Source organism: Ctenopharyngodon idella, chromosome 21, assembly GCF_019924925.1.
Source record: "Ctenopharyngodon idella isolate HZGC_01 chromosome 21, HZGC01, whole genome shotgun sequence".
NCBI classification, from domain to species: Eukaryota; Metazoa; Chordata; class Actinopteri; order Cypriniformes; family Xenocyprididae; genus Ctenopharyngodon; species Ctenopharyngodon idella.
The window spans coordinates 5,215,562-5,235,000 of record NC_067240.1 but is presented as its reverse complement, the minus strand read 5'-3'; the positions used below and the strand labels follow the sequence as shown (position 1 = coordinate 5,235,000).

Below are 19,439 nucleotides of genomic sequence, written 5' to 3'. Positions count from 1 at the left end.
CTAACACAAATATCAATTCAATGGTAAAAGTCAAGGTAACTGAAAAAGAATAAAGTAAAAAAAAAAAAAAAGTAAAATAAGTATAAAAATACTAAATAAATGAATAAACAAATAAAAAATAAAAAAAACATTAAAATTTCCTGAAATTGACAGTTGTCATTTAATTCTGCTTTCTAAACACTGGTATTATGAGACTAATCACAAGTTATTATATTCCGTAATCAGAAAAAAAAGTGTCAACTTAAATATTTAGTAAATATGTTCCAGACTAATATTTCAAATATTATTTTCACTATATAAGTAGTGAAAATATTAAAATATTATTTTCACTATATAAAATAATAATGATTAATAATTAATTATAAAATGTCATTAATTAAAAGAATAACAATAAGCATATTAATTATAATAATGTACTTGTACTATGTACAATGACAATAAAGTTGAATATAATCTATTCTAATTCTAACTATTCTAATCTATTCTAACTTCCTTTATAGTTTAGGAATCATATCATATCAACATATATGTGGCATAAAAAGTTTGAAAACAAACCAAACTGTGTTGAACAAGCTGTGAAGTGGATGATATGTTATGTACATAGTCTTGTGCAGCAAAACTTTTGACTAATAAGAAGGCTTCTAGTTTATGCCTCCAACTCTGGGTTTACTGTACTTCTTTGTCATAATAAACAAAAAAAGCAATAAGTGTCCCCACAGGCCTTCAAGAGACCTGCTGAGTAATTGACATTAAACAGGTAGAAATGCCACGGCATTCAGATCTGCCCATGTGCCCTTCTCACAATACGCCGGGTACGTCCCATAATAACCAAGGTATATGAACGCATAATCGCTCTGGCTCTGCAGAATATAAACATGAGCGAAAAACTGCCAACGCACACAGTAGATCTAAACCACGAATATTAAAAATGACAGCAGCAGTTAAATGTCTCGCAAATGTTATAGGGTAAATTTATGCTGCATTAATGAAATAAAGACTAATGGCTGTATGTTTCAGTATACTAATTTATTTTAATCTATAGTAACCATGGGGACAATCATGAAATCATTGTATTAAAACAAAAGCAGGCCCCATTAGAGCCAAAAACTGAAGCTGTAGAGCACAGATTTGAGTTCAGTAGATTATCGATGCACTGGTTCGGACTATTGATGAGTTTTTCAGCTAAAGCATGATGGTTCAGTTTGTGTGTCACATGTGAGTTAAAAAAAAACACATACAAAGACATGTCGCTTTGAGTTTCATCACAGAGAAGCATAATCAGCCCTTACAAACTTTATTACCTCCTATTAAGAGCGGGACACGCTTTACCAAGCACCGAGAACGATACTCAGCACAACAAAAAATTACCCCCAGCGACAGCCGGCATCAATCACACGGACCGCATCCTTTGCGCAAAACCCAAATCCATCCATGCATCCATCAATGCATCCATCCATGTATCTACAGGAGCAAATGAGTAACACCCTTTTCCTGCTCGTGAGCGTAATTACTCCCGGTTAATTGCAGGTGAAGTGCGTGTGTGTGTAAACCAAAGTGTGGGCGTTTGAGGGGTGGACGGGGCTCACATATTCGACTGTCTGTTATCAAATTACACAAAATCCAACAATTCAATTCCGCATGGGAGGAACAGAAGGTATAGCATTCAGATTCACAACGCTAATCCTGAAAAAAAAGTCCAGCTCCGGGGTGGGAAAAAATAACTGCTTTCTATTTGATACGATCAGTTGCAGAGTATTTCTGCATGCTGTATTGATATTTACGGGTTAGCGCTGCTGTCATGGCCTGTGGGGGAGAATTCCCATGACAGTGTTGTGTGTTTCAGCTATGAAGCCCTGCTGAAATGGAATGATGTGATGAAATAAGAGAAAGCAGGCGAAATCAATGTCAGCAGAACTCTTAAGTTCGTATAGACCTGATGGTGTAATTTAGAATCAGAGCATGACGGTAAACAGACTCCGTCGGATTTTTTTAACTGCTTCAACTGTTTTATCATACACCAAAGCTTCAAACATGAGAGATATGGCCTAGAGGGTACAGATCTGGGGGGGGAAACTGAAAGGTTGTAGGTTCAAATCTTGCACAGAATGGTTTGAGGGATCCCACATCTTATGACCACTGAATTCCCATGATTTGTAATACCAGTCATTCATTTTTAAAAATCATTTAACAACTTTTTATGACTTTTCCAGACCTAATATTATATATATATATATATCAAACATCAAAAGGGACATGTATACACATGCATACATTACATACACACACATACACACATATATAAATATATATATATATATATATATATATAATTATAATTACTACAGAATATAATAAATGTATTTATATATTATATAATTTATACAATATACATGTATGAATTGTTATATTTGATAAATATAAAAATATATTTTAATATAATAAATAGAAGTTGTTAATTATTACATATGATAAATATGAAAGAAAAATAAATAAATAAATAAACAGATAAATAAATAAATGACCACAATTATGACCACTGAATTCATGATTTGTTATACCAGTCATTCATTTTTAAAAATCATTTTTACAGGTTACAAAAAGCAGTTTCTAGCTGTTAAAATATCTTACTACTCAAATATAAAAATACATATATTCACTGTAGAAACTTAAATAACTCATTAAATAAACTACATTATTTGCATTTTGTACCGCCAGTTACAGGTGGACTATTAAAAGAAAAAAAAAATTTTTTATATATATATATATATATATATATATATATATATAAAACAATTATAATTTAATTAATTATAATTACATGATATAATATATATATGTATTTATATATTATATTATTTATACAGTCAAACCAAAAATTATTCAGACATTTTTGATATATTTTTACTAGTGGGTGGAGGACACTATAGTTCATTTATGTAAGTGAGGATAGCAAATAAAGTAAACTGTTACATATTATATCCAAAAATTCTTCATACAGTGGACTACCAGTAAAATTGGTAAAAATTTAGAACCAAAAATTATTCAGACACTTCGACCTGACCATGTTTTGCTTAAGTGTTATCTGACATAATTAAAATTAATTTTTTCTGACACAGTTTAACTCTGAGATCTTGTCATATTTTATTACCATTTTTTTAAACTATAGTGAATAAACTGTATTAAATGAATGAAATGTTCAAGGTGTCTGAATAAATTTTGGTTTGACTGTACATATATAAACATATACATATATACATTTATTTAATATTAAAAAATATAATACTATATTTATAATATAATATAAGTTGTTAATTATTATACATGATTGATAAAAGAATGAATGAATGAATGAATGACCACAATTATGACCACTGAATTCCCATGACTTGTAATGCCAGTCATTCATTTTTAAAAAATAATTTTTACAGAGATATGTGTGATCAATATTTTACCAACCTTTGAAGGCAGACTGCAAAACAGGAGCCGGTTTGGAAGCCATCAGGATCCGACGAGCGTATTTGCTCAGGGCTCCGCTCTTCTCATTTGGAACAATCAGCTGACGAATGAACCGTGTACGGTCTCTGATGTCATAGTTCTGATCGTACTTGCCCAAGTTCAATATGTATTGAGTCAGCAATTTCGTCTGTATGAGAGAAAGGAAGATAAAACACACAGCCAAAACACACAGTCACACACAGACACACACAATCAAAGTGTGATTTGATTTCACCTGTTTGGAATTGGTCAAGTAGAGTTTGGCAGCCAAGTTGACAATCTGCAGTTTGACAATGTCCTCTTCACTAGTGAAGGTCTTGGCCATCTTTCGCAGGACGTCGGGGGCGATTTTAGGCACGTGTTCACAGTATTCACCCATCAGCCACAGGATGCTGGCCCTTGCCATTGGTATCTAAAGAGGCAATGGACACCAAATACACAGAACATCAAATGCTAATATTATATGATCAGACTATAGTATTATATTATCAGACTATAGTTGCACACACAACAGCACTAATTGTGTAATATTGTGCACTTCTCTCACAGTGATGTTGTCAAAGAGTTTGGCCATGTGTTTAATGATGTCGCTGTGCTGTGATGGTTGAGTCTGCAGAAGTTTCTTGATGACCACGACACTCTCTGCGACAACAGTCTCTACAAAGGCAAGAAACACATAAATACACTAACAAGCCAATATAGTATTTTTTTTCCCTATAGTAACAATAACTAACTATAGTAACCAGTGTTTGTGGAGTAACTAAGTAAAAGGAGCAATCTAATTTTAACTTTTATTATAATTTACTTACATTTGAGCGAGCTGAGGAAATAATCATACGCATGCTCCTATAATGTCCTCTCACTCTCATATGTAATGTCTGGGAGCCATTTTAGTGAATCACTTCATTCAGATTCAGATTAATCAAGCTGTTTGATTCACAGATTCATCGAGTCCGTGAGATCCATTATTTGTTGTTTCTTAGTTTAGTCAGATGTTTATAATTGTTAAAGATCAGACCACATTTAATGAGTAATCGATGCAGAAATCCAGATATTTTCAAACTTATTCTTGCCACTGTATATAAATTACAGTATATGAAGTATAAATTAATTTTAAATAGTGCTGTTTATAAATAATGTCAATGTATATACTGTAGCTATTTTTGCTAGTAGCTTGTAGATGAACTAAACTACTGAAACTACAGTGATTTTAACAACAATATATCACAACATCCTACTGTATGTGTGTTTTTTGAGGAGTTTTATAAGTCATTGAAACTATGACATGCATTTGTTAAAAACAATATTAATGTTTGCATCTGTGGTGATAATGGCTCTGTCTTTGTCAATTTTGACTTTATGCTGCAAGACATAATGAACTTCATCATAGTGCCATCAGGCAATGAGAAGCACTGCTGCTTATTATCGAACGATAACTTTAAAAGCAAAAGGCTCCAGAGAGGTTAGTGTATGATTACCGTCTCTGTTGGACAGCAACAGGACCAGGCCATTGAGGCAGGTGTCGGTCACCTCAGAGATGTTAGTGGCACACCGGCCGATGGCCTGGATGGTGGCCGCCGCAAACGCCTTATCCTGACTCTTCACATACGTCTAGAACACACAAACATTTGCTTAAAACTGCTATTCCTCGGCTGTTTTAAAACCTGCTGCCCAGCCACATTTTTAGGCATCATAATTGTATTTGAAGCTCAGCATTTTCCCCTCAAACTTCATCTTAGGCTTAAACTCAAGGGTTTTTTTCCCTCACAGCTTTTACCTCACCCTACTGAAAAAACTGCTAAAACAAGCCTAAACCAGCCTACCAAAACTTCTCTAAAACCAGCTATGACTAGACTAGAAGACCAGATAAAACCAGCCAACCTGCTTTATGATGCCTAAAATGCTGTCTAGATAGGCAGCTGAACAGGTTTTTAAACACAGCCCTCCTTCTGTTAAGCGTAAAGCTTAATTCGCAAAGCACAGAGAAAATAGAGAAAACAAATCAATTCAATCTTTACCTGGAATTCTCTCAGTATGGTGGAGATGTTTGCTTCATTAGCCAGGTTAGTTAAAATCTCCAGCTGAAGAATTTAAACAGACGAGATAAACATCAGATAAACCACAAAACATCAGCAAACAAGCAGATATGAGAGGTTCACAGCTACTGTGCATTAACACTGCACTGCAACACAAAACAATGACGAAATCTGTGTTACCTTGAGTGTTTTGATGTGTGTGGCATCTGTAGACCTCACATAGAAGCTCTTCATGAAGGGTTCAAACATCCCCTGACAAAAAACAACAACACTAATATTACCTCAGGTTTTACCTGTTTGAATCAGATTATAGTTTGTACCTTCTACGTTTTTGCTTTGTAACCTTAGTGATTACCTTAAGACTTTACCTCAGCATTTACCTCAGATTCTACATTAGTGTTTGGCATTTTACCTCAGAATTAACCTTCACCGTTTACCTGCATGCATCTTAGTTTACATCCGAATTTACACCTACCATCAGATTTCTACGTTTAGTATTTACCTCAGATTTGAATGAATAATTTAATTCAGATTTTACTCCAGACACCATAACTTACGTAAAATTATAACTTAGTGTTTACCTCAGAAGATATCTTAGATTTTATCACACAGTTTGTCAGATATTACCCTCAGTTTGACATAAATGAAGCCTCAGATTTTACCTCAGATCTTCCCTTGCAATTTATTTCATATTTTACCTTATGATTTCCCTCAGAATTGAGGCCTACCTCTCATTTTACCTCAGATTTTACCTCACGATTTCCCTCAGAATTCAGGTCTAACTCTGATTTTACTTCAGCGTTTATCTCAGATATTACCATACAATTTACTTAATATTTTCCCTTATGATTTCCCTCAGAATTCAGGCCTAGCTCTCATTTTACCTCAGTGTTTACCTCAGATATTAGCTTATGATGTACTTCATATTTTACCTCATGATTTCCCTCCGATTTCAGGCCTAGCTCTCATTTTACCTCAGCGTTTACCTCAGATATTACCATGCAATTTACTTCATATTTTACCTAATTTTTTTCCCCTAAGAATTCAGGCCTAGCTCTCATTTTACCTCAGCATTTACCTCAGATATTACCATACAATTTACTTTATATTTTCCCTTATGATTTCCCTCAGATTTCAGGTCTAGCTCTCATTTTACCTCAGCGTTTACCTCAGATATTATCTTTTGATTTACTTCATATTTTACCTAATTTTTTCCCTAAGAATTAAGGCCTAGCTCTCATTTTACCTCAGCGTTTACCTGAGATATATTACCATACAATTTACTTCATATTTTACCTCGTTATTTCCCTCAGAATTCAGGTCTAACTCTCATTTTACCTCAGTGTTTACCTCAGATAAAATATGAAGTAAATCATAAGATATTATGTCATGATTTCCCTCAGAATTCTGGCCTAGCTCTCATTTTCCCTCAGGGTTTACTGTTTACCTCAGATTAAGCACCTAAAATAGACTAATATATTTTGGCCTAATTGCTCGTAAATCATTCATAATATGTTCAGATTTCATGAGAACTGCAGTATGAATGTTTTAGTGAGTCTGTACCTTCCTCTGAATAGACATGGTGGCGATGTTCTGCAACACAACATACTGAACTTCCCTAAAAGAGCCAAGGAGGAAACCAAAAAAAAAGGAATTAGATTTACAGATTTGATAACTATATTTCTATCCCGTTTCTCTCATAGTGTTTTACCTGTGGCTCCTCAAGAGTCTCACCAGGGACTTGGTGACGATGGTAATTTCATGTTTAGGGGCCAAATGCCAGTAGAGCTGAGATACTGCCATTACAACCTAAAAAGAGAGATGATTAATGCATATTAATGAAGGACTTCAAAGAATTCCAAACATTCTAGCATGATATTACCACGCTTTTTCCATGGTATGTTTTTATAAAGGGAGTGAGAGTAAGAGATAGACAGGTAAGATGGGTGGACATTAAAAGTAGCCCATGAAAGAGAGACAGATTAATGGGAGAAGTGGTGGAGAGTCCCAGAGACACGTGAAGTGAGAGAAAGAGGAAGAGGAGGGTTTGAGAGAGATGGAAAAAGAGATAGATGGTGATAGATTAGGAAGCCTTCAATGTATGTAATGATTTTGTCTTCCCCAAATTACTTTGACCCCAATATACGAACAGAACAGCAGACTTCAACACATCAACCGCTAAACCAGCAGAGAGAAAGAGAGAGAGCTGATAAAGACAGAGTGCACACTGAGTGTAGAACAAAGCAGGACAAGTTTTAATCAAAACATATCACACACATACACTTCAAAAAACACACATACACACAGACCTTGAGCTTCCAGGTTGATGGAGCACTTGAGTCACTGTGTGTGTGTTATGTAGGAAGGAATAACATTTTCTGAGCACATTTCTATGGCTGAGTGTATGTAACGTGATTGAGTTGTGTCTGACACAGCCTTGGTCCTTCTAATATTCTGATGTACAAACACACACACTCACACTCGCACACAAAACACAAAACACACACACACACACTCAGGTGCGTCCTGAAGGCCTTCACTATTGCTCAAAGTTGAACAGGAAAGAGCACAAGAGAGGGAGAAAGAGAGAAATGGAGAGCGCAGATGTGTGTGGCCATGAGAATATGTGAGTGTATTAAAGGAATATTACAGATTAAATATGAATTAATAAAGTAAAAAGGATGTACTATCAGCTAAACGTGGCTTCACCTACAGGAATTATATCAGTAATGCTTGACTAGAAGTTTATCCACCTAAAAAATGCATGCCTCAAAAGCACAATTTAGACAACTTTCACACTCATAAGAGGTGGAAAAGTAGATATGGCCTAAAAAAAAAAATATAACCATTGCTTGTAATGTAATAATATTATTATTTTGTATTTTTACATTTAATAATATTTGATATATTACAATATCAATGCTGTAATGAAACGCATTACAAGTAATGAGAGTTAAGTAATCCGATTACTTTTTTTAAGTAACTAGTAAAGTAATGCATTACTTTACATCAAAATATCTAAGTTACTTTTACTAGTAAGTTACTTTGTTTTCCCAATTATTAACTGACAGCTTTCCTGTCCCCACGTTGAGAGAAATCGGAAATTCAGAGGCTTTGTGCACTTACTCCCTAGGACATTTTTTGGTCCCCATGAGGAAAACAGCAAAGGGTTAGTTCACCTAAAAATAAAAATTCTGTCATTAATTACACACCCTCATGTCGTTCCACACCCGTTCATCTTCAGAACACAAATTAAGATATTTCTGATAAAATCCGATGGCTTAGTGAGGCCCGCATTGACAGCAAGATAATTAACACTTTCAGATGCACAGAAAGTTACTAAAGACATATTTAAAACAGTTCATGTAACTACAGTGGTTCAACCTTAATGTTATGAAGCGACGAGAATACTTTTTGTGCGCCAAAAAAACTAAATAACGACTTTATTCAACAATATCTAGTGAAGGGCGATTTCAAAGTACTGCTTCATTAAGCTTCGAAGCTTTACAAATCTTTTGTTTCGGATCAGTGGTTCGGAGCGTGAATCAAACTGCCAAAGTCATGTGAAACAAATTTCGAAACGTTTCGAAACACTTATTACGTAACAAAGCCTCATTTACTGAAATCACGTGACTTTGGAAGTTTAATACATGCTCCGAACCACTGATTCGAAACAAAAGATTCGTAAAGCTTCAAAGCTTCATGAAGCAGTGTTTTGAAATCGCCCATCACTAGATATTGTTGAATAAAGTCATTATTTTGTTTTTTTGATAAGTATTCTCGTTGCTTCATAACATTAAGGTTGAACCACTGTAGTCACATGAACTGTTTTAAATATGTCTTTAGTACCTTACTGGCCATTGAAAGTGTTAATTATCTTGCTGTCAATGCAGGCCTCACTGAGCCATCGGATTTCATCAAAAATATCTTAATTTGTGTTCCGAAGATTAACAAAGGTCTTACGGGTGTAGAACGACATGAGGGTGCGTAATTAATGACATCATTTTCATTTTTAGGTGAAGTAATCCTTTAAATCATACGAAATTAGGTTGGTTTTTTTGAAAACGTAAAAATGCAGAAAACGTTTTCTGTGATGGGTAGGTTAAGGGATAGAATACAGTTTGTACAGTATAAATCCATAGCCATAAAAAGTCCACATAAAAAATGGAAACCCAAAGTGTGTGTGTGTGTGTGTGTGTGTGTGTGTGTGTGTATACTTACTGCAGTGTTTCTGCTCTGTAACAGTGGTTTAGTGTTCCTGAGCAAGAGTCTGTGATCTGGATCCATGATGTACGGTTTGGACTCGTCCACTCTCCTCTCTTCCTCGGAATCGTAAAACGTTTTCTCGCTATTCTCATCAAACACGGCATCCTACAATCACACACATGATTAATGAACACAAATATCTAATGAATCCATAAATCAAACACACTTCAAACCAAAAATAATTAAAGAGTCTTCGTAGCATCATTTAGAGATATAGCATATATAGTTCTCTCTCCAACACTCCTTCATACCTGAAACCCTCAATGCTAGCATTGAAAAAGATTGAAAAAGAAAATGAAATTCAGATCAGCAATTTCGTGTTAAACTGAAACCGCTTTTCTTGATAGCTGAGCTTTAAAAATATGTAAATAATGATTAAATACAATTTGTGCTTAATGATTTAATGAAAACACACACACTAGCTCACCTCTCTCCACGGGCTAACAAACTGTGTCCTGGCGTAGCGTGTCAGCATGTGTATGATGACGACCTGACCCCACTCCTCCACATCCACCAGCATGTTACACAGCTTCCGATAGTTCTTATGGATCAGGTCGATCCGATCTGGACACACCTCCTCAAACGCCATCACCACGCTGCCGGCAACCAGCTACAAAAACCAAATGACAAACAGCAGGGTTTAAAACTTAACCTGTCAGAAGCCTTTCATACAGTGGTTCTTTCACTCTATGGTACAGTAGTAAATGTAAGTTTAGAATTCTTGATTTTGATTGGTTGTTACACATTTCAGGGGTGTGAATCAAATAATTCCATACCATTAATGTTGGCTGTTTCAAAGCAAGATAATTAACCGTCTGGTGCTCTTCGGTCAGTTCTGACCAAAATATTTTACATTTTGTTTTTGTTTTTTTACTTCATTGGAATGGTAGGACACTTGGTGACTTTTGTGGCACTGCTATGCGAACACACACACACACACACACACACACACACAGAAATCGTGAACATGATTTGAAGAGGTTAAACGATCCTAAAAATATAGTAACACTTGTAGTCCTCGCAGTCAAAAAAGTAACTCTTTAGTTTAGGGTCCAATTCTCACTATTAACTAGCTGCTTATTAGCAGCATGCATATTACTAGGATATTGGCTGTTAATTAGTACTAATAAAGCCCATATTAATGCTTTATTCTGCATGACCTTATTCTACATCCCTTAATCCTGCCTAATACCTAAACTAACAACTACCTTACTACTAACTATTAAAGGGTTAGTTCACCCAAAAATGAAATTAATGTCATTTATTACTCACCCTCATGTCGTTCTACACCTGTAAGACCTTCGTTCATCTTCGGAACACAAATTAAGATATTTTTGATGAAATCCGATGGCTCAGTGAGGCCTGCATTGACAGCAATGTTACTGCAACTCTCAAGATTCATAAAGGTACTAAAAACATATTTAAAACCGTTCATGTGAGTTCAGTGGTTCTATCTTAATATTATAAAGCGACAAGGATACTTTTTGTGCACCAAAAAAAACAAAATAACGACTTTAACAGTATCTATATGGGCCGATTTCAAAACAATGCTTCAGAGCTTTACGAATCGAATCAGTGAATCTGAGTGCCAAAGTCACATGATTTCAGCAGTTTAGCTGTTTGACAGGAGATCCGAATCACTAATTCGAAACAAAAGATTCATAAAGCTCAGAAACTTCATGAAGCAGTGTTTTGAAATCGGCCCATCACTAGATATTGTTGAAAATTCATTATTTTGGTGCACAAGAAGTATTCTTATCGCTTTATAATATTAAAGGTAGAACTACTGAAGTCACATGATCTGTTTTAAATATGTTTTTAATACCTTTATGGATCTTGAGAGTTGCAGTAACATTGCTGGCAATGCAGGCCTCACTGAGCCATCGGATTTAATCAACAATATCTTAATTTGTGTTCTGAAGATGAACGAAGGTCTTACGGGTGTAGAACGACATGAGGGTGAGTAATAAATGACATTATTTTCATTTTTGGGTGAACTAACCCTTTAATAAGCAGTAATTAGGAGTTTATTGAGGCAAAAGTCATAGTTAATAGTTAATAGTGAGAATTGCACCCTAATTTGGACCCTTGTACTATCTACATATCAGCCACAATGCAGAAAAAAAGCACATAGCAATGAAGGGGTTAAATGAAAAATAATTTAAAAAATAGAAAGAAAAAAAAATTCACACACATACACACACACCTCCACAGCTTCTGTGCAATTATCACTCACCCGTTTCTCCTGCAGCAACCCTAAAGTTGTGCTGGAGGTTTATAATTGCAAATTAAGCTGATTAGGTTATATATGCGTCGTAATTACAAACCTCAGTGTGGTCTCAAAACAAACAGATGCTTGGAAGATGACAACCTGTTCTGCTTCCCACCGAGCTAATATAACACACCACTCTCACTTTAGACTAATGAACTACAGTATATGAGAGAGAGTGTGTGAAAACAACGCAAAGAGAGAGAGTTTGAGCAGGTCAGGTGCTCATCATCATGTGACATCAATTCCAGCTCAGAGAAAGGAAATTACATGTAACTGATCACTTAAACCTTTACAAAAAGAATGCAAATTAACTTTGCCACATTGAACAGTGGCAGGTGAACTGAAAAATATAGCATATAAATATTTCGTAGCAGCCATGAATTAGTATTTTGCAACGTCCATTATTCATAACACCAATAATGAGGGTTTGAGGCAAGAGTCAACAAGGGCCAAATTGTTATGGCAAGGCGAATGGGCCAGAGTGTCTCTGAAATGGCAACAGTGTCCGAGGAGGAACAAGCCTGGCGACAGAGTGTTGGGCGCCCAAGGCTCATTCATGCATGAGGGCAGCGAAGGCTATCCCATCTGGTCCAAGCCAACAGAAGCTCTACTGTGGCACAAGTTACACTAAATGTTAATGATAGTTATGGGATGAATGCGTCACAACACATCGCACTCTGCTGCGTATGGGGCTGCATAGAGGCAGACCAAACAGAAAGCCTATGATGACCACCGTCCACCATTGAAAGCACCTACAACAGGCATGCAAGTTTTGGAACTGGACCTTGGAGCAGTAGAAAAAGGTCGCCTGGTCTGATGAGTCCCATTTTCTTTTACATCACGTGAACTGCCGTGTACGTGTGCGCCGTTTACCTGTGGAAGTGATTGCACCAGGATGCACTGTGGGACGACTGTGGGGCGCCTCTTGTTGGGAAGCCAAACACACCAAAAGTGGGACGAAACAGTGTAGTGTTATAGCTCGTGCCACGCTGACCGTCTGTTCGGTGATGCTAACAACTTGTCCTCCCTGCGCAATGACATGTCAGTGCGGCACAAGCTCTATACCGCACTGTTTCATCCCACTTTTGGTCTGTTTTGCTTTCCATACATCCCCCTTTTAGCACATGCAAGTGATCACTGTCAACCAATCGACGTTCTGCAGTGAGTCTAGCTCCACCCTTTAGGTACCGGACTACTCTGCTAGGTACCCCAATAGACATCACTTTGTAGGCCAAAATGTGGGAACAAGTTAGCATTTTAGCATTTCCTGATCAATCGTGCCGAATTCATCGTTTTTTTTAATGGGATTTTGGTTAAATGGCTGAAATAAGGTCTGTGGTGAACACAAAATCAAGACACATTTTAACGTTTTATTCTACGATATAAAATACATCAGTATTACCCCACTCGTGATTTTTTTAAGCTGTTACGTGTCTTGAAAAAGGTGGTTGCTAACAAGTGGCTAAATGGGACTACAGAGGCTGTTTGTGACATTAAACGTCATCACGCCGAACAGGTAAGCTCAGTCCGCTTATAATTGTGCTCTTATAAACTATTCTAACTCACACTTTCTGGGAAAATGTTTTTATATAAAAACTGAACGTTTTCGGAAGCTTAATGGTGGTGATGTTTAAGTCGTGGGACCTTGGTGTAGTTCGTTTATAGCCTACATTTAGCTTTTTACTTCTGGCAACTACATTTAGGCTTCAAAATTATCTTGATGGACAAAACATAAACTTTTGTTGATCACAGAGCTTGTTTTTTTCAATAATCCAAAAAGCCTATTGGGTTTTTGTCAAGGGAACAAAGCGGGATGCTAACTGCCGATTGGCCTACAAAGTGACGTCATACCTGCACCACTCTATGGAAGGGTCCCAAAAAAAGCGTACGGTACGGTCCAGTATTTTGGTACCATTCACAACTTCTGACAATCGAAACGGAAATAATTGCGTACTGTACTGTACCTTACTGCTTGGTGGAAACAAGCCAAAAGACTTGTTCCTCATGCAATTTCGTTCCTCATTTCTGATTTGGTGACGTCAAATTGGGCTAAAAAATGGTGTCACCACTTCAGACTCCTACTGAGATAACGGTTGTTAAAACATGATAGTCAATAATCTTATAACAATCTGAATTTCCTTTAATTCCTTTTGTTTACTTGTTGTATTTTTGGTCTACCTTTCTATTTACTGTTCATCTTTAGCTATCTTCTCCCTATCTTTCTGTTCCCATATTACCCAACAAGATCTCCAAGGTAAACTCCATCCACCATCAACAAAGCTCTTACACACACACACTATCAACAAAGCTCTTACTTACACACACCTCATCACCAAACCTCTGCTATCTCTGCTGCTTGACAAGACCTTAATGGAAAAATCACACTAAGCAAATGGTTTCTCTAATAACAATAAATTTCCTGTAAAATTATGAAGGGTACAGGACGTTTCCCTGGATCCATTTTGTCATGAATTCTAATTAAGGCTGGGCGTACTGACGGGAGAGGAAACAGGGAATGCTGGGTCATCAGCGAGCGAGGAGAGATAGAGAGAGACGCTGGAACGACGCCGCTGTGATTGATGCTGTGCTTGCCGGTCAGACTGAAGATACACATATTTCTTGAACAGAAACACAAATCCCAGTGAGCTTCCTGTACACACTTACGCGCCAGCGTACAGTGGAAGCTCATAGACATGTCTATTACTGTATGACACAATAAACATTTACCAGTGCATATACGAGAAGCTCTACAGGTGAAATACAGCTCTGCACTAAAAGCCTATGAGGCTAAAAAACCTGACAACATGAGCTGAAACCACACATCATGAGCAGACATAATTCAGATCTGAACAAGCGAGTCCAGCGGACATGTTTTATGATAATGCACCGCTGAGACTTTGTCCAAGTCCCTGGTGGGGATATTTTGAGTTCAGAAAGTGTTTATTTTACTGCTAGTAGTGTTTCAGATGGAGAGAAGAATAGCGATAGGGACGTGAGATAGGAAGGAATGTAATGTTGTTGCACCATCTGGTGGTTGTGTGCTGTAAATGAAAGTTAGTGTAAATCAATGCATTGAGCTTGATTAGTTTAATTCAATTCAGCTCATTTGTGTAACACCACTTAAAAAATACACATTGTGCCACTTCACTCGGATATAGATAATGATAGGGAAGAAAAGACTATCGCAACTTTCGTTTCATGCTGACTGTAATGAGAATGGATAGACTTCAGTTAAAACAGATCTGCTTCATTATTCGACACAATTATAACATACACTGTGATTAATTATTTTCATCACTATGAGAATTAAATCACAATCCCATACAAATTCCTCTAAATGCACTTTATGTCTCTCTTCTGGGACAATAGCATGTTATGTAAAGGCTCCAAATAAATTCTTTAAAAGTGGAACAAAACTATAAACATTTTGAATTTTTAAGTTAAATCATACCTAGTCATTCTTTAATTAGTAATTAAATAATTTAAAATAAATAATAAATAATGTTTACGGTATAGTGCAATATATGCTTACGAAGAAAAAACAGGAAAAACCATTCATAAAATAAACATGCATTTTGTTTCCAATTTTAAATGCAAAACAGACCATTTAATTCTATTAAATCTCAATTATGTGTAGGACAATTAAAGGGTTAGTTCACCCAAAAATGAAAATAATGTCATTAATTACTCACCCTCATGTCGTTATACACCCGTAAGACCTTCGTTCATCTTCAGAACACAAATTAAGATATTTTTGATGAAATCCGATGGCTCAGTGAGGCCTCCATTGCCAGCAGTAACACAGAACTTCTCAAGATCCAGAAAAGTACTCAAAACATATTTAAAACAGTTCATGTGACTACTGAGGTTCAATCTTAATGTTATAAAGCGACAAAAATACTTTTTGTGCGCCAAAAAAACAAAATAACGACTTTTCAACAATATCTAGTGATGGCCGATTTCAAAACACTGCTTCAGAGCTTTATGAATCATTTGATTCGAATCAGTGATTCGGATCGCATATCAAACAAACGCTCTGAACAACTGATTCGAATCAAATGATTCATAAACTTCGAAGCAGTGTTTTGAAATCGGCCATCACTAGATATTGTTGAAAAGTCATTATTTTGTTTTTTTGGCACACAAAAAGTTCTCTGATCACTTTATATTAAGGTTGAACCACTGTACTCACATGAACTGTTTTAAATATGTCTTTAGTACCTTTCTGGATCTTGAGAAGTTCTGTGTTATTGCTGGCAATCGAGGCCTCACTGAGCCATCGGATTTCATCAAAAATATCTTAATTTGTGTTCTGAAGATGAACGAAGGTCTTACGGGTGTGGAACGACAATTATTTTCATTTTTGGGTGATCTAACCCTTTAATAACAAGCAAAATTTAAATGATAATTTAATGATACTAACAGCTCTAGAACAGAAAAACTGGTCGTGTGTGTGTGAGTAATGCACAGACTCATGGGGACTCGTGTCACCACAGGGACCTAAATTGAGTTTTGAGGTTTAGGGGTAGGGTTAGTGTAAGGGGATAGAATATACAGTTTGTACAGTATAAAAAAAAAATTACGTCTATGGAGAGTCCCCACAAGAATAGTAAACCAGATGTGCGTGTGTGTGTGAACATATTTTACCGTGCTTTTGTCTTTGAGGAGTTTCTCAATCACTTCGATCAGATGTTCTTTCTGATCAGGGTCCAGACTGGAAGAAAAAAGCAGAGACCTCTGTGAAACACTCTTATTCATTCACATTCAGTGTGTATCTCTGTATGAAAGCGCATATTACCTGTAGAGTTTCTGAATGGCGTGAGCGGCGGTTTTCCGGACGTAAGGTGAAAGGTCGGTGGATGCTTCTTTGATGGCCAGCATCATGATGGGGACGATGATGGGAACTCTGATACTGGACAGGACCCTGAGAGCACTTGCTCTGATCAGCTGATTAGGATCCTACACACGCACACAAATGATGAAAACGTGTTAAATTAGTGCTGGTCTAAAATACAGGCAAAACTGTCATTCTATGCAATAAGGGGCGGAGCATAATTGGAGGAGACTAGGGCTGCATCATATCTAAAAATCTTGGCCAAAATTTAATGGCTATGATAATTATTACTATCATTATTATTATTTTTATCACCATTATTACTTATATAAAAATGACAAAAAAAAATACTGTTGTAATATTTTACTAATATAAAAAGATTATTTTTAAAATAATAATTTTATTTTACATAACTGTAAAATTAATATGCTAATATTTATGGCTGTCTTATGTTATGAAACGTTAAATCATTAAAATGTTCAATCATGGGATAAGAAAGGGGTGGGACTTACCTTGAGGGCCCTCTGGAAGGTGCTGATTGACAGGAGGGCGAGATCCTGCTGTTCCTCTGCATACCGGACGAGGTACACGTACACCAGCTTCTTCAGCTAAAACATACACACACAAATACACAAAATATTAAAAACGGTCCAGTTATTCTGGGTTCATTTGCTTTTGTTTGTTCTACAGTTTCCTACTAAAACACTTTCTCATGAAACTTTAAGCAGCAGATAAACAAGCATCATCCAATCCCAAACTCATTTTTCATCTCAACACGGAGTCTATCATGAAACAGTCTTGTGCTCAAAGGTGAAGGGTCAAAGGTCAGCCCTCCGTATAATTGCGTCCAGCTCTCGAGGTGACGAGAGGTCATAAGCGATCAGGGAGTCACGGCGATGCATTCCATCATCATCACCACGGCGATTACCAGCCAAATGGAAAAACATCACTCACTTCATAAAGAGAGACATTACCCATCTGCCCCTCTGGTTAATCACATTTACATACAGCGGCCTGCTGATCAGGGATTGGAGCATCCGTGCGCATGTTAATTAGACAGCGGCTAAATGAACCGCTGGCATTTATGAAGCAGAATTATATGAGGAACAGAGGGTTTGCTTTTTCATGCAAGATTGTTGCTGCTGGGTCGTTTAAAATAGGGACGCAAGGAACACAAAGAAAAGCGCTATTCTGATTTGTTTGTCAAATCTTTAATAAATCCTAAGAAGTCTGTGGATTAAACCAGAGGTTTTCAAACTGAAGACCCATTTAGGTGCCAGGGGATCCACCGGAGATGTTCAAAGAAAAAAAAAAAAAAGAAAAAGTAAATAAAAATAATAAATTAAATAAAAGTAATACAATAAAAGAGTAAATACAAGCACAAATAAAAAAATATTATTTTATTGAAATATTTCATTCTACTTCAAAATAAATTAAATATAAAATAAAATAAATTAAAATAAATAATTTAAGTAATTATTATTTAATATGTAATAATTTGATAATAATGTTTTATATTATATTTTTTAAGTATTATTCAATTAAATATAAAATAAATTTAAATAATTTATTAATTATTATATTATTTAAGTATTATTTCATTCTACTTCAAAATAAATTAAATATAAAATAAATTAAAATAAGTAATTATTTAATATGTTATAATTTAATAATACTTATATTTATATTTTTGAAGTATTAAAGTATAATAATTATATTTTTTAAGTATTACTCAATATAAAATAAATTAAAATAATTTAATAAGTAATTATTTTTAATAAGTAATAATTTAATAAGTAATAATTATATTTTTGAAGTATTATTTCATTCTACTTCTTCAAAATAAACTAAATATAAAACAAAATAAAATAAATTAAAATAAATAATTTAAGTAATTATTCTAATTGACAGATAATATATAAAAAAGATCTCAACCTAACCGCAAGTAATATATAGCAATATTTTCCAAATTATATTTTATACACATTTATAGTATTATAAGGGGATCCTCATATTTGGGGGTTATGGAATAAAATAATTTGAAATATTACATTATAACTGAACTATTTCTTCATAGATAAAGGGCAGTTAAAATGATTTTAATGCCATAACTTGTATAAAAAGAGTAATATCAATAATGAACATTTTACTGAAATACATTTAATTCACTCCTATAGGATGTTCTGTTAAGCTTGTCTCAGTTAGAAACAGTAACTAAAGAGGGGTGGAGCTTATTGAAGGGTCAGTTGTGTGAGTGAGTGAGTGAGTGAGTGAGTGAGTGAGTGAGTGAGTGAGTGAGTGAGTGAGTGAGTGAGTGAGTGAGTGAGTGAGTGAGTGAGTGAGTGAGTGAGTGAGTGAGTGAGTGAGTGAGTGAGTGAGTGAGTGAGTGAGTGAGTGAGTGAGTGAGTGAGTGAGTGAGTGAGTGAGTGAGTGAGTGAGTGAGTGAGTGAGTGAGTGAGTGAGTGAGTGAGTGAGTGTGTGTGTGTGTGTGTGTGTGTGTGTAACCCTGCAGTGAGTGGATCAATGGTTTCAGCTA

The 19,439-nt window shown here is 35.6% G+C and overlaps 1 protein-coding gene across 2 annotated transcripts in view; it reads right to left on the bottom strand.

Moving 5' to 3' along the window:
* The window catches only part of ap3b1a (adaptor related protein complex 3 subunit beta 1a), a 63,223-nt gene that overhangs the window by 33,524 nt on the left and 10,260 nt on the right, over window positions 1-19,439 (bottom strand). For both annotated transcript variants that reach the window (XM_051877682.1, XM_051877681.1), the window contains exons 4-16: window positions 17,416-17,511; window positions 16,868-17,028; window positions 16,717-16,783; window positions 10,225-10,407; window positions 9,753-9,902; window positions 7,243-7,340; window positions 7,095-7,149; window positions 5,712-5,783; window positions 5,514-5,576; window positions 4,974-5,106; window positions 4,043-4,152; window positions 3,731-3,907; window positions 3,457-3,643 (exon numbers count right to left, since the gene is read on the bottom strand). In XM_051877682.1, coding sequence (XP_051733642.1) covers window positions 3,457-3,643; window positions 3,731-3,907; window positions 4,043-4,152; window positions 4,974-5,106; window positions 5,514-5,576; window positions 5,712-5,783; window positions 7,095-7,149; window positions 7,243-7,340; window positions 9,753-9,902; window positions 10,225-10,407; window positions 16,717-16,783; window positions 16,868-17,028; window positions 17,416-17,511 — 1,552 coding nt within the window. The remainder of the gene's footprint in view (window positions 1-3,456; window positions 3,644-3,730; window positions 3,908-4,042; window positions 4,153-4,973; window positions 5,107-5,513; window positions 5,577-5,711; window positions 5,784-7,094; window positions 7,150-7,242; window positions 7,341-9,752; window positions 9,903-10,224; window positions 10,408-16,716; window positions 16,784-16,867; window positions 17,029-17,415; window positions 17,512-19,439) is intronic.